General features: G+C 35.9%; 1 protein-coding gene and 1 long non-coding RNA gene across 6 annotated transcripts in view; one reads left to right on the top strand and one right to left on the bottom strand.

Annotated features, from left to right (window-relative positions):
* Positions 1 to 15756, bottom strand: part of LOC150098334 (centrosomal protein of 41 kDa-like) — a 188136-nt gene that overhangs the window by 13190 nt on the left and 159190 nt on the right. For all 5 annotated transcript variants that reach the window (XR_016549515.1, XR_016549514.1, XM_090405327.1 and 2 more), the window contains one exon: positions 10453 to 10506. Coding sequence is in view for 3 of the 5 variants with exons in the window: in XM_090405327.1 (XP_090261453.1) it covers positions 10453 to 10506 (54 nt within the window). In the remaining 2 variants the exon portion in view is untranslated. The remainder of the gene's footprint in view (positions 1 to 10452; positions 10507 to 15756) is intronic.
* LOC150098335 (uncharacterized) overlaps positions 1 to 15756 on the top strand; it is a 214604-nt gene that overhangs the window by 195450 nt on the left and 3398 nt on the right. The window lies entirely within an intron of this gene.

The raw sequence follows: 15756 nt of genomic DNA, 5'->3' as shown, positions 1-15756 counted from the left end.
AATTAATTTAAAGCAAATGATAATTTCATAATTATCTGATATAAAATTCTTTAAGAACAAAAAATAATGTGCTTTGGCTAAATGTAATTAGGCACAATTACTATATTAACATAATAATAATTGTGAGATTAATTTTTCCAGTAGATACAATATTTATGTACTCGGTGATGACTGTTTTTATGATAAAGACAAACATATTACATATGGAAGTTTCTTTTATTTTGTCCTCCTATTAATAAACTAAAATTATAAAAATTAATTAAGATATGATAATCTCTTTGTGCCAATTTATTTAATATACGTAATCATTCTAAGAATCGGCCAAATTGTGTAGATAGATTTAACTGTGAATAAGATAAGTGATATAAGAAGGAGAACACAACAAAATAAAATAATAAATTAAAGAAAAGTAAAAGAAAGGTCAGAATTTAACATTTGGATGAAAAGACTCAAGTTCAAATCCTGTATAGGATGCAAAGAATCTTAATTGCACGGTACATAGAAACTAAGTTTGATAATCAGTTTGATATTTTATAGTCTATAGAGAAAATGAGTATTTATTATTATTTCTTTTAATAATTTTCATTGATGTTCTGCCTCAATTTTATAGTTTGAGCTGTCTATTATTTGCTCTGAATGAGTTGTAAATATTATTCTTATAGAGTGCATTTGCAGTATTTGATGTCATTAATTGGTTGTGGGCAGTAGATGCCGTTGATGTAGGTGACTGGTAGTAGAGGTTATGTCTAGGTGTCCTCCCGCGATGAGTCTTCGGACTCCTTGGAGGTGTCACGAATAATAATAATTCTATTGAATGTTCTTGACCTATATATATACATATATATCCTGTTTTATCTCCAGCGCGATAACCTGCCTTAATACAGTCTGCTGAACTACTATCACTTGCTTTAAGTATTTATAGGTTGTTTCCAGACTTTTATCTGCCAATAATAATCATTTCAGAATGGCTTTTGTGCCCTAATTGGAAAACTTTGATGTTAAATATGTGTGTTTGAGTTCTACTGAAGTGTGTTTGTGATGCTCTCAACAAGTTAACAGCTAATAATAGGGGACTGCTATTATGAACAGTGCAGTAAATGTTTTCAATAAAGTTTTCAGAATGAGCATTATGATTTTGAATTTAATGCTAAAATGTACTGTTCTGACTAACCATGATCCGATATATATCTTTCATCTTCCTGTAATATGGTTATGATTAGCGCTTACAGAATTCTTTCAATATAGGATAAGAGCTGCCACTTTTTTTCCCCTAAAGAAAATGTTACTTACATAATACTAGCCATGTATCTAATGCCTCTATGAAACAGATTTATCACAACCAGAATAAAGTAAACAAAATCATATTGTGTATGAGGGACAGAGAAACCTGCAACCAAATAACTTTTTTTTTTTACAAATGAGAGCGAGAGAGAGAGAGAGAGAAATGCCAAGGAAATCTACAGAAAGCAATACCATCACATCCTCAATTTTCTGATATGTACCCTCAGTGGATGTTCAGGATACTGTGACAGCACTACATGATTAAACTTACATTATTATTAATGCTGTCAACAATTTTCCTCCAAATTAGCCTATTACTTGTCAGCACTGCAACATGTCATATCTAACATTTCGTTCTTCTAAGGTACTTCTAACTGAATCAATTCACCTATACCTTGGTCTTCCATTGGATCCTTTTTCTACCATTTTGACATCAAATACCTATTTAGCCAACCTTTCTTCAACCATTCTATTTAAGTAATGATAGATTTACACATTCTTGAATGCAAACAATATCAAGTTCCATCCTGATGTCTTAATTTTTAATATGATTCTGCCACTGATACCATCTGTTCAGGCCTCCAATTTTTCTCAGAACTCTCATATCTGTATCCAATCTTCAATCCAGTGCTTTATTTCTAACCTAACTCTCAGATCCATAACTTAAAACTGGTTTGATCAATATCTTGTATACTGCTATTTTAGTGTTTTGGCTAATTTCTCTCTTATTCCATATAAATTTATTCAACTGGCTCCCCACCATATCAGCTTTGCTTATTCTGTTGTTGTGGATTTCTATATTTAATTTGCTATCCTCACTAAAAATTGTATCTAAATAGCTGAAACATTTTGCATGTTCTATAGTGTTAGATATTGAATGGAGAATTTCTTGACAAGTTATTCATTCAGGATCTAACATGTAAGCTTTACAAAATAACAAAGAAATTTGCATAATACCTGCTTACCAGCAGAAGGTGAGAAACACCTAAGTTGTTGTATATGAAGGTGTATATCAGTATGCGTAATGTATTGAAATTATTTATTGTCAAATGGAAAGCTAAAATCAAGAATTATGTCAGATTGGCAATTCATGTAAAGGAATAATGGCTTAATTTATGTATAATTAAGCTATCATAAAAGTCTAAGCTGCAAGTGCCTGTCGTAACGCCAAAGGCTGATGTAAGCGCCTTTCCTCGAAAACAACACCTAATAGCAAGGAGGGAAAGCAAGGGATCAACCTAAGGGCGATGTAAGTTATGGATCGTGTGAAAAAAACAATACAGAAAAAGAGGGCGCTGAGAAAGAATATTTAAGGCAATACGCGCCAAGCTCTAGGTTTTTTCGTTTCTTCGGGGATTTTGGAGATCGAGGACTTTCGACAAGTGATCGGAGATAGGGAAAGCCGAGGGCGCTATGTCGACGGACAGCTGGCCGTATTCATGACTTGCGCTGAGAGGTATTCCGCGGAGACCCGTACGAGAATCAACAGCTCATGCAGAATGGTGCGAAACGCTGAATGACCCACCCAAGCAAGCAGAGAAGGCTCGAAGTTCCAGCCATTTCCTGATTTGTGTCTGGTAGCAGAGAACGGAACAACTCAGTCACGAGACCTGACCCAGAACTAGCCAAGATGAAGGATGACCCGAGCAACACGTAGCAGCTAATGGACCTTCGGAGGGACTTGGTAAAGTAAAGATCCTTTTGTTTTATATCTTGAGATTGTTTGAAGGTAGAATCTGTGTCTTGATAAAGCAAGCCTGAGGACATTTTAGAGAACTTTGACAGGATAGAGTAATTAATACAGCCAATTCTATTAGACAAAGAATTGTATAGGATAAATCTCTAACTTGTATATGACTGATGTAATGGAAACCCTTTGCTAATTGAATAAATTTAAATAAGAGAGAAATGCGTTGTGAAATATCTATTAAAAGTAAATGAAGAAACTCGACTTGAATGTGACATTGTTTAATTATCCATTTGTATTACATGATTTTGCATGTCACTTTATGTAAGAAGGTTAGATTAGCATTGATCAGTTTGTATAGCTTAGCATAAGACATTCACTTAGCTAGTAATTCAGAAGTTTTGATAACTTAATACAAGATTTAATGTACCTGTCTTTTAGCATTAATAAACATATTTTGTTACCTGAACCCGAGTCTTGCCTGAATTCGAGGTGTCAAACTACCACTTGTGAAAATAGAACCAAATAGCGGGAAGGAGTTTAGATAATTATATAATTGAGATTAGTTAGGTCACGACTGCAAGGTACCAAGATCTATATACTCGCATGTGAATTCTAGATTAACATATATGCTTAAAACCTAGGAATATTTCCCTGAGCCTAAATTATATTCTTGTTATAGGAAGCTGGCTGGTGCAGTTAAAATATAAATTTGCCAGTTTCTGAAGAGGAAACATCCCTAGGAGCCAAACTGGGTTATATAATAAAGAGAAAGATATAAAATTAAGGTAGAAGGATATAAAGAAGATTGGAGCAATTTGGATCATACTTAAATACGTACTACTCTAATAAGGAAACGAAAATACAGAGACGTAACAATAGGTTCTCCATTGAAAATACAGTTCGAGTTTACTATTCCTATTTTCATAATTTTGGTCTTTTTATTGTGATTTTCTTGCCAAATTTGTTACAGCTGTTATTCAGTTTGTTAGAGAATTCTAGAGACCTGCAATGGATGTGTTTAAGAGTATACCATCATCTGAATAAAGCAAAGAGCTAAGTTTGATAACTCGGATTCTAATATCAGGTTTAATGCCAATTTCTTTTATAATACAATCTATATAGATAATAAGTAAGAGTGGAGATAGTGTGAACCCTTGTCTGACGTGATTTTACATCAAACCATCTTCCTATATTTCCTTCAATTCTAACTGCTGACTTATAACTTAAACACAGACTATGCATAATGTCTCATTTACACTATATAATTGTAGTGTTTTGAAAAGATTTTCTCTGGACACCTTATCATATGTCTTTTTCAGATCTATAAAACTTAAGGACAAAATATAACAAATCCTTGTAATATGCTCATGATTTCTCAACTATTTGTTGAGAAAACTTCTGATATTGAAAACTTCTGTTTAGTCCTGAACTTGGTTTGTTCATCTCCAAGTTTCTCTTCCACAGTTTTTCCCAGTCTCAAGTATGCTTGCATAAATCATACCTGGAACAGATAGTAGAGAAATTCCTCTATAATTCCCACTTTCAGCTTTATTCCCCCCCCCCTTTTTTTTTATAGATGGGAATTATGACAACTCAACTCCACTCATTTGGGATTTGACCTTTAGACCAGTCCTTTGAATAATGCAGTGTAGCCACTGCAAAACTTTTATATCTCCATATCTGAGCATTTCTGATCAAATATTATCAACTTCAGCTGCATTTCAACATGATAGGCTTTTGATAGCTTAGCTTTTTTCTACTCAATGGTGCACTCAGTCAAAGATTTTTAGAGAGCTCTTAGGGACATTTCTGATTTGACCTTGAGACAGGATTAAATTCTGCAATGAAGTTAACGAGATTATCAGAACTCCAGTGAAAAACAGTTTGGAGATTTGTGCAGTGCAAAGAGATTTATCTAATGAGGAAAAATTTATCTAAAGGCGTGTGCAATGTACTGTCATCAGCAAAACTGTGGACTGGACTTCTAATCATTTGGAGTTGGTCATGGATATGTCAAAAGAAGAGAGCAGATGAAATGGAGCTATGTGGCACTCTAGTTTTAGTTGCAAAATGAGGATAAAGATTCATCCACCATCAAATGTGACCAAAAAGAGAGGTAGCAAAGCAACCATCAGATAGAAAGTTAATTGACCTTTGTAACAAATCCAATCAAATGCCTGCCTGATGGGGGGTGGGAGACAAAAGGGTAATCACTTAATTTCTTCAAACTTTTCCGAGGCATTTGTTCGAGAATGGATTTATATAAGCAAAAGATCCCCCTAGAGGTCAGGAGCCACATTGATGATTATTTATTACTTGGGAAATGTCTGGATAACTAAAGTTAAGATTTATTGAATTTCTTCATCACTTTAGAAATAACTGAAGTGAGAAAAACTGGATGGTAATTTGATGATAAAGATTTGTTGCCCTTCTTAGGAATATGTTGAATATAGGTTCATTTACAAGCTGTAGGATAGGATAAATACTAGTGAAATAAGCATAAAAGTGACATAAACTGTAAAAATGCTCACAACAAGGAGACTTTTTGGATCCAGTTTGGAGAAGAATCTTCTTATCTTTTCTTTCAAAAAATAAGTGGCAATGAATGTTGTAATCTGGAATTGTAGAGAGAGAGATTTATTGAGATCATTATGTATGAATGGGAGGAGAAGTAAAAAAGCAAGAATTAGAAGAGATTAAAACATGCATGACTGCCATTTGAACATGATGCAAGTTTCCTGTATTTGGCCATTTCAAGCTTTAGAAGAGTAGAAAAAGAAGATGAAAATTTTGATGAGAGACAGTTTTCATCACTCGATGCTTGATTTTTCTCTTGAACAGTCGAGGCTTAGATCAAGAGATGAAAATTAAAGGAATAAGGAATAAATGTTTCCACATTTATAAGAAATTGTTTCAGTGAGGCATTATTCTGTGTAAATGTTTGGATCAGAAGACTGAAAACAATAATCCAGCCAAGGAATGCGAAGGTTTGGTCCATGGACATAGAAATCAGAAGTAAGTTTTGATCTGAACTTAATACAAGAAAACAACATTCACAGTATACTCAGAAGGACAATCAAGAGTATATAGAGAATGGTTCATATTAGAATTCTTTACATTCCATTTCCTCAAGTACTGTTGTGGAAATGGAAGTGTAGAATTTGAGGTGAGCTCTGCACCTTGATTGGATCCAGACAAATGCCATCCAAATATTGCTCAAATCTGGAATGCTTAAATGGCATTTGTCTTGTACATGGCATTTCTTCCATGAAACCAGTGATCATGGATTTTCAGTTCTGGTACAAGCCTCTACAGTTGCGAATATTAGTGAATTCTGCATTAATGGATTATCTCAGCTCTCATTTACGAGAATTTCCCTTTGCAAGCAAAATGGACATCCTTTTTAGTATTTTTCTATTTCTTTCAATCAGTTTATGCAATCTACCTGTTTCTTTTCTTTTACAGCAATCCCATCCATGAAAAATAATCTATAGTACACTAAGTTCTGCTGGTCTGGTTGGCCGAGTAGCATATCCACTCTCCAGCCAAAAGGTGCAGGTTCAAATCCCACCGTGGGCATGGATGTTTGTGATTGTCAGTGAAAATACTAGTGGTGGTGGCATTATTGCAGTTTGTTGTAGGTGGATTGAGTGGTGGAGACATAGGTGCACTCCCTCGATGAGTATTTGGGCTTCCTGGAGGTGTCACATAATAATAATAATAAGTAATACTTACAAACAGGTGAAAGGGTTAGGAAGATGGAAAAAATTATTTATATTTCTCTGTGCTGTAATTAGTGGGGGAGGGGGGAACTATTGCTGGGCCCAATCCACAAGATGGAAATAGCATGTATGAATGAAAAAGGTAAAGGTAAAATGAGTATTCAGTGTGGTGGGTTCTATGCTAGACTGTAAATAGGTGGTGAGCACAACTGTTGAAATTTCGGAGGAGAATAATGAAACTATAGAAGTCACTTGAACGAAAACATTCATTAGTGACATTGATATGTTTGATATGGTGGAAGAAACAGAGCAGAGACGAAGTGTCAGTATGTTGAAAGCAGAGTGATTCAGTAAGAGAGGAGGAGGAGAAGTTAATCAGTTTGACTCCTTTCTGATGACCAATATTGTTTTTAATGATGCTTTTGGGGTATCTCCCCAAATACAAGTAGCAGTTGCTGATAGAAGATCTGGAGCAGATGAGGATGCCCAGCTTTTTTTGATACTGAGGGGCTAGAGACACTATATGCTAATACTAGAAGAAATCGGCCCAAAAATGTTCTCCTCATGACTGAGAATCTGGGAAAGAATACAACATAATATTGAGAAGAGGATTTTTTTTTACATGAAATAAAGAGAAATAAATTTTAGAATGGCTCATGATGACTAGGTTATCTCCCCTCCATTCCAGTGTAGAATGGTATAGTTTATCCCATCTGCTCTTAAAATTTTATTGAATCTGAACATCACAAGTATGAACAAGATTTTGCAAGAATGAGGAAAAAGGAATGTCCAGAGTACTGTTATCAGAATACTCTTACATAAATGAAGAAGCTTGAGGAGAAAAAGCCATGCATCATTGCAACACAGCAAATAATTAAAGGGGAAACTAGACATCCAATTAGAAAATGAAAGAAGAAGAAGAATAGAGGATTATTTGGGAGACCTTTATGTCACACTCGATAAAATTTCTTAGAAATGTCAATAGAAACAACCTAGAGTGGATATTATAAGCTAGCAGATCTCTGGTGGAGCAGAGGTGAATGCATATTGGCAATCAATGAATTTCTCCATTATTTTGTAAAACACTATTGTAAAGCCAACAGGTTGATAGTCAAATGGTGCAGATATGATACTCTTTTTTAGGATGGGGATATGCACTAATTTCCAGGCTGCAAGGTGTATGTCTAAACAGGGTAAGATGGAACATAGGCTTTAAGAACAGACAAAAAAAAAAAAAGAAAACATTATTATGGTTTGATTGCTTATGATTTTCTTGATATCTCACTGACAGAAGATCATTAAAGATAACAGGTATAGAGATTTTTCCTGATCATCTATATAGGAAAAGCATTAAATCAGGAAGTGAGTCAATGCTGGAGAACCATTAATATGTAGAAGGGAAGCATGGGCAAAAGTTGTGACTAACAGCCCTGGCAAGGAACTGAAAATTACTATTTAAGAACAAGGCAATTTCCCCCCCCCCCCCATCACACACACATTTAGTTTTTTCAAAGTCTGATTTGCATTGGTTTATGATAGTTTTACAGACATTTCAGGACTCAGCATATGCAAAAACAATTAGGCTGGAACTTTCAGTCAATTATATGCATAATTTTTATTGTGAGCAGCACTTCAATCCTTATAAGAGAAATAAGCTTGGAAGTAAAGGAAGAGAATTCTAGATATTTGAATATTAGATTTTATAACTACAAGTTCAATGATAAAATATTTGATTTTTAATAGTCATTAGTATTAAGTACACATAGATTATATGCTGACTAGTTTTGTGTTAAGAATCAGTGGCTGCTTCAGGATGGTAGATTAAGAAAGGACTACAAATTAAAACAAAACTTTAGGTAAACCATTATAACAAGAACAATTCAAAATGAGGCACCAGTAATGCATAGTAAGCATTGGCTATCTTTTTTGGATCATTTGGAGATGGCTGTTGGAAAAGTTGCATTCAAGGTTGTTAAGAGATTTGATTGATGATTTCTAGGCAATATTTAAGATGAGACCCTGATTTCTGTTGAGGAAGTCATGTGAGTAAATGACTACAACAGATCCCCGATTCAATATGAAAGTAAGTTGTTTACTGAACTGATGATAAATGAATGATATACAAGTCCAGATTTTCCTTCTCTTCTCACTGAGGTGCTTATTTTTTTCTTATTTCAAAACTTCTGCTTATCTGTCTATGTGAGGTAGACCACAACAAATTCTATAAACACATTGATGTTTGTAGAACAGGTTACTGTTTAAGATCTAAGGAAACTATAGGCAGTTTGGATAGGTTTGTAAACCATCCTGATATACTCTTGAATAGAACAGCAGTCTTAATGAAAAAAATTTCTAATGAAGTGTTGGAAGTTTTTTCACTTGGTTAGACTATAAATTATATATTTAGTCAAATCCTTTATCCAAGTGTAAGCAAACAAAGTTTGCACCTGAAGTATCTTCAGGACAATACTTCAGGGGCAAACTTTGTTTGCTTACACTTGGATAAATGATTAAACTAAATATATAATTTATAGTTTAACCAAGTGAAAAAAACTTCTCTTTCTCTAATCCAGAGCAATTTTATAATAAGGTGTGACACCTTTTGGCAACTCGTATAGGTAAATATGACTTCTCCATTACTTCCACCTTGGCATCACCACCACCACTGGGGTCTGGTTCCCACTGATGAGACCTCAATAAAGGTCAAAACCGGTCTGGGTAGTAGCCCTTCCCTCAATGCATAGCATTATACATGTCCGCAAGGAGATGTGCTTTGCATTATGTAAGATACTAAGACAAGTGATGAGAACTTATACCACCTTTACCGTGAGTTTCCCCAGTCCTGAAGATGCTTCAGGAGCAAACTTTGTTTGCTTACACTTGGATAAAGGATTAAATTAAATATATAATTCTGATGAAGTGTCTTTGGAACAATATTAGCAGGCCGACTTATTCTGCTTTCACAAATCCATCTGGAAGAAATACCAAGACATTTTCTCTGAGTAATGATATTCTTTTTGTACCTATCCAAATATCTGAACAGATTTGTACCTATCCAAATCTGTTCAGTCCCTATGTACTTATTACTCAATTTAACTATTTAAAACTAGATATATATAATACATTTTAACTATTCTGTAACTATTTTAACACATCATTATTATTAATGACATCTCCACGGGGTAAAGAGACTCATCACAGGAGACCCAAATCAACTATCATATCTCTCCTTGAATCGATTCGCCGACAGAGAACTCACAACCAATTCTAGCAATCCATTCCACTCACCACTCTCCATGCAAAAAAGCTGGTCTGCACACCCTACTATTCACACTCTTACACAACTTCCATGGATCGCCCCTAGTTCTCTATTTGTCATATATTGAAACATTTCCCTTTCATCAATTTTATAAAACCCCTTTAATATCTTAAAAGTTTCTATTATGTCTCCCTTTTTTCTGCCTATCAACTAAACTTTGTAACCCACAAACCTTCAACCTATTCTCGTAGGGAGTATTCCACAGATTTGTCACCATCTTGGTCACTCATCTCTGCATCTTTTTGACCACTTCCTGGTCCACAAGAAACCCAGTGACTAAATCTGTGCACAAATTGGGCTCATCCAGGATTTGAACCCTGGATACTTGCCTGATTCTATAATGAATCAGGCAAGTATGATTCCATACTTTTCAACAGATTACACTTTCTATAATATATCATAGCAACACATTTTACAATAAAATAAATCATTTTACTTACTCATGCTTGAACTAATGGCACATCTAGTCAGGTGAGCTTGTAATAATTCTATATGTAATTTAGTTAAGGAATATGATTTTAATTATAACCAATAACATTTAACAAATAATTAAACATGCCCAGAGGTTAATATTTTTAATAATGATCATTAGCTTCAAAAATTAACAAAACACCTATGCACATCCTTTTTGAATTATCTTGAGTAACAGATTTTAACATTATATTCAGGCATATAAGTATGTTACATGATACGAGATACTAGCTTCTCTGTGATATTCACCAAACAAAACTTAATGAAAATTAATGACAAGATATGATGGTTATAATGATGAGTGTTTTTAAACTGGAAAGCTGGTAGTTAACAATATTATTGGACTTGCTCATGAATGATTATCATCACTGAACATAACATATTAAACAAAGTACACTAGTGCACTGTGAATGGGCTAGAAAGAGCTAAGAAAGGGTTAGATCTAGAAACTACTCCAAAGGTGCAACATGGAACTCTTCAAGCAATTTTAAATCTCTGACAAGCAGGTTAGTGGTTTCATATACTTAGATTTCTCAAAGGCTTTTGATAGATTACTGCATGATAAGTTGATAGTCGAACTAGAGTGGATGGGGTTGGATATTAGATCAGTGCATTGGATTGGAGACTGGCTATCTGACAGGTATCAACAAGTTGTATATGGGGGAGCAATATCCATTAAAGTTACTAGCGGTGTGCCTCAGGGGGCTGTTTTAGGACCAATGCTGTTTAACTTGTATATTAATGATATTGGTGAAGATTTGGATGGAGATATTCGGTTGTTTGCAGATGATGCAAAGTTTGGACGAACCATGAAGAGCAGAGAAGATGTTGAGGCCTTACAAGAAGACGTGAATAAATTGAGTGATTGGGCACGGAAATGGGGATGCGAGTTCAATGTTACAAAATGTAAGGTTTTAAAATTTGGAAAACAAAGATGGGATGCAGAATTTATGCTTGGTGAGAATATATTGTTGGAGGTGGAAGAAATAAGAGATCTGGGGGTAACAGTGGATAAGGATCTGAAATTTAGGGACACATAGCCAAAATTGTGAAGACAACACTAAGGCTTCTGGGAATGATGCAGAGGACACTGACGTGTAGACGTAGGGAGATTCTTGTTCTGTTGTATAAGGCTTTGATTAGGCCACACATGGACTATTGTGCTCAGATTTGGTCACCTGGTATTCAGAAGGATGAAGAGATGTTGGAAAGGGTCCAAAGACAACTGACTAAGGTAGTTTCTGACGTCTGGAATGTCGAGTATGAGGAAAGATTGAGAAGATGTAATTTGCAGAGTCTGGTGGACAGGAGGAAGAGGGGATATATGATAGAGACCTACAAGTTGGTAAGGGGTTGTTATAGGATCAATGCTGGAGAAGTTCTACAGAAAATAGAGATCGGAGGAGAATCAGAGGTCATCCCTGGAAACTGTATAAAGAGGTTGTGAGAGGCATATTTTTTTTCGTGCAGAGCTGTAAATGATTACAATGCCTTGCCTGAGATTGTGGTGTCTGCAAGGAGCTTGAATGTGTTCAAGGCACGGTATGATGAGCTGTGTGTGTGATAAAAGGACCTCCCAGATGAGTCTTTGACTCCATGAGGTCTTGGGGTAGTAATAATAATAATACCAAGAGGTGAAATTCATATATTATTTTTCGTTTTATTTTTATTTTTAATTCTTTGCGTTATAGTACCCTAATGCTAGGGCATAACTAGCATACATCAACTGCATGCACACACAGTGTGCATACCATTGATGCATGCTTTACAAATATATGTTGAAGCCTAATCAACACCTTTCCTAGGTATCCTGTTCGTCATCTGCTAATCTATTTTCAATGCAAGAATGCTCCTTGAAGGACTCAGAGGGAAAATATTTTTATGTCTTGGGCACTAAGAACTAACATCTGTGCATCCTAATAGGACTTTACACACATACACCTCTATCTGAGATGTTTATAGCAAAAAAAAAAAAAAAGCGAGTAGTGAGCTATATTCTTCTAAAACAATGTCTTTTAATACCCAGATTAGATAATAATCTACCTTATTTTCACTTGTCTGATCAAGATCTTGATTCAATCCACAGACTTGGATATTGAGGACGACAACACTACAATCTCTTGATGCCAAAAGATCGGGCTTTCTTATGCCTAACCTCAGCCCTGATATTTGGCTCCTTTCTGACTAACCATCCATTCTATTCTAGTCGATTCATTATGATAGCACATATTGTATCATGTCTTGTAACTCTAATGTAGTGGAATCTAAAACAACATTGAGATATAGGTGTCATAGTCTCGCTGAACCCACACCTAGCCCTACATGTAGTATCTATATTATGCATGCCACAGGCCTTGGTAGGAAAAGCATTTATCCTAGCCCTGACCAGATCTATATACTCCTATGTACACACACACACACAGCAAAATCAAGAAGTGTATATAATACTGGAAGTTGATAGACTTAAAACAAATGTAATGAATGAATGAATGAAACAGATATAATGAATAATGACCAACACCTAATAAAAACTAATATGACACAATACCATGTTAGTTTATTAAGATTTGGGATCCAACCAGTTAAGGGACTCAGAAACAAACCAAATTTACCTTAAACCTGGTACACTGTTATTTTAAGCCCAACAGCATTTTAGCAAAGCCAGAACTTTGCTAAAAACTTACTTTCACATCCACTTTACTAACATTCGGGGGATTAACACAAACATAAATGATGTTCACCATCACATACAGTCTTCCAGGTCAGACATCTTACTCCTGATAGAAACCCAGAATGCAGCTACATCTACTACTGTCCACCTCAATGCCCAAACTACATGCTTCGTGATTCCTTTTGCCACGAGGGAGGCAAAGATCAGATCTCACAAAAGCACAAGTGCCTTTGTGAGATCTGAAAGCTTGCCAGAGAAAGCTAATTTAGAATCTATCACTTTTAACCTTCTCTGGCTCAAGATTTCCTAGTCCCATTTAGTAACATTCATTTCTTGCATTTTTCAGTCTCCAAACAGTGATAACCACTGAGACCTCTTCATATTCTTTCCACGAAACTCAACCATCTGCAATTCACCTATCCACATAGTGAGATCATCTTCCTAGGCAACCTCAATGTCCACAATCACAACTAGCTTCCCCCAACACTACTGACCAAACTGGATGAGAAGTAGGAGCCTTTGCTATAAGTAATGAGCTAACACAAATCATACAGCTACCAACCCGAATTCCTGATAACCTTCTTCACTCTCCAAATACTCTGGATCTCTTTTTGACAAGTTCTTCTTCTAGATACATTAGATTACTTCTACTCTCAGCAACTCAGAATAGAAGCTTGTATAGGTCTCTCTCTCTCTCACAGAATGCCCTTCTTCTATCCACTTCTGACTTTGCATCCTCTGGCACTACAAAGGTGCCAATTTATGACCTCTGGAATTTCTACTCCTCCTTTTCTTGGTCTGACTATTTCTTCCACTCATTTCTAACACCTGCTGTGAACAAGTGGCAGAAATAATTCTAACTGGAATGAAAGCTTTCATTCCTCATTTGCTTTCCAAGCCCTCTTTCAACAGAAAGTATCAAAACAGCCAAAAAAAAAAAAAAAAAAATTCAGCTTACTGCAAGGTGCTGGGATCGAGAACTCCATTTCATACTTTGCCTCTACCAAAGTCATATGCAAATCAGTCATCAGCAGATCCAAATCAGACATTATAAATGCCAATGGCATAAAATTTGCATCATCCAAATGGAAACCATGCCTTCTGGTCCCTTGTTAAGGCTGTTGGGATGCAACTTCTGCTCACCTGCACTCTCACCTATCTCTCTCACCCTGGTAGTATCACTGTTACTTCACCTAAAGATAAAGCTGACCTCGTGGCATCGACCTTTTCCTCAAACTCCTGCATGGATGATCAAGAGAAATTACCTCCTAACAGACCAGAATCCAAGCACATGTCTCCTGTAGTTTTTTGACAAAAAGACATCAGGAAACTACTAAACTTAGACACTAAAAAGTCTTCTGGTTCTGATGGCATCTCTCCATTTGTTCTCAAACATTGTGCTCCAGAGCTAACACCCATCCTGCATCATCTCTACAATCTATTATACAACGGTGGTACTTATCCCCAGTGCATAGAAGTAATCTCATGTACATCCCATTACAAAAAAGGAAGACAGAACTCTACTGTCAAACACTACTGCCACCCCTGTCCTCTCCAAAATAAAGGAGAAAGTCATCAATAGCCAACTCTTCCACTATTTAGAGGCCTACCAGTTTAATCAGTGACCACTAGTATGGATTCTTCCATTCAAGATCTAAAGCTTCTATCTCTTAGCTTACATCATTCACCACTGGATATGTGCAATGGAAAGGCTGGAGAAACTTGTGATGTCATTCTTGATTTCCAGAGCTTTGATTATGTCTGGCATCAATGCCTGCTAAACAAATTGCAATCCTTTGGTCTCCCTGCCACCTTCTGTAATTCAGAGAGAAAGTTTTTTTTAACTTGGTTATAATATAAATTAAAGATGCACAGAAATTATATTCTTGGTGTAATCCTTTATCCCAGAATAAGCAAACAAAGTTTGTGTGCAAAGTATCTTCACGACTAGGCTACTTGTATATAGAGGCTAATGACTTCACATCACTGCCTCAGTATCCCACAATGCAAAACACACATCCTTTCAGGTGCATATAATGCTGTGCATTATAAGAAGGGGGCCACTATCTAGACTAGTTTTGAACCTTTATGACTTTTGCATTACTTCAACCTCGGAATCCCTTCGCAGTCTGGCTCTCACTGATGACATCTCAATAGAGATCAAACGGTCTGGGTAATGGCCTTTCCCATTATGCACATCATTACACCCCCCCCGGAAGGAGGTGTGCTTTGCATTATGGGATACCAAGGTAACTGATGTGAAGTTAAGTCTCTATATACAAGTAGCTCAGTAGTGAAGATACTTCAGGAGCAAACTTTGTTTACTTACACTTGGATAAAGGATTAAACCAAGAATATGATTTCTTGGCATCTTTAATCTAAGCTTTCTATCTGGTTGTTCTCTGCAAGTCATTGTAGTTGCCCCTCCTCTTTAAGATTCACCACCAATGTTGGAGTGCCTCAAGGCTCTGTCTTATCATCTACTCTCTCCCTCCTATACAAGAATGACCTATTCACAGTCACCACTAATCCTGTCCACAGTTTTGCTGATGACAGTACTCTCCATTTATTCTACTCATTTGACAAACCATGCAATACTCTG

Source organism: Typopeltis vanoorti, chromosome 15, assembly GCF_054136105.1.
Source record: "Typopeltis vanoorti isolate ZY-2024b chromosome 15, IOZ_Tvanoo_1.0, whole genome shotgun sequence".
Classification (NCBI taxonomy): domain Eukaryota; kingdom Metazoa; phylum Arthropoda; class Arachnida; order Uropygi; family Thelyphonidae; genus Typopeltis; species Typopeltis vanoorti.
Note: the sequence above shows the minus strand (reverse complement) of the source record. Positions and strands in the feature narration are given on the sequence as shown.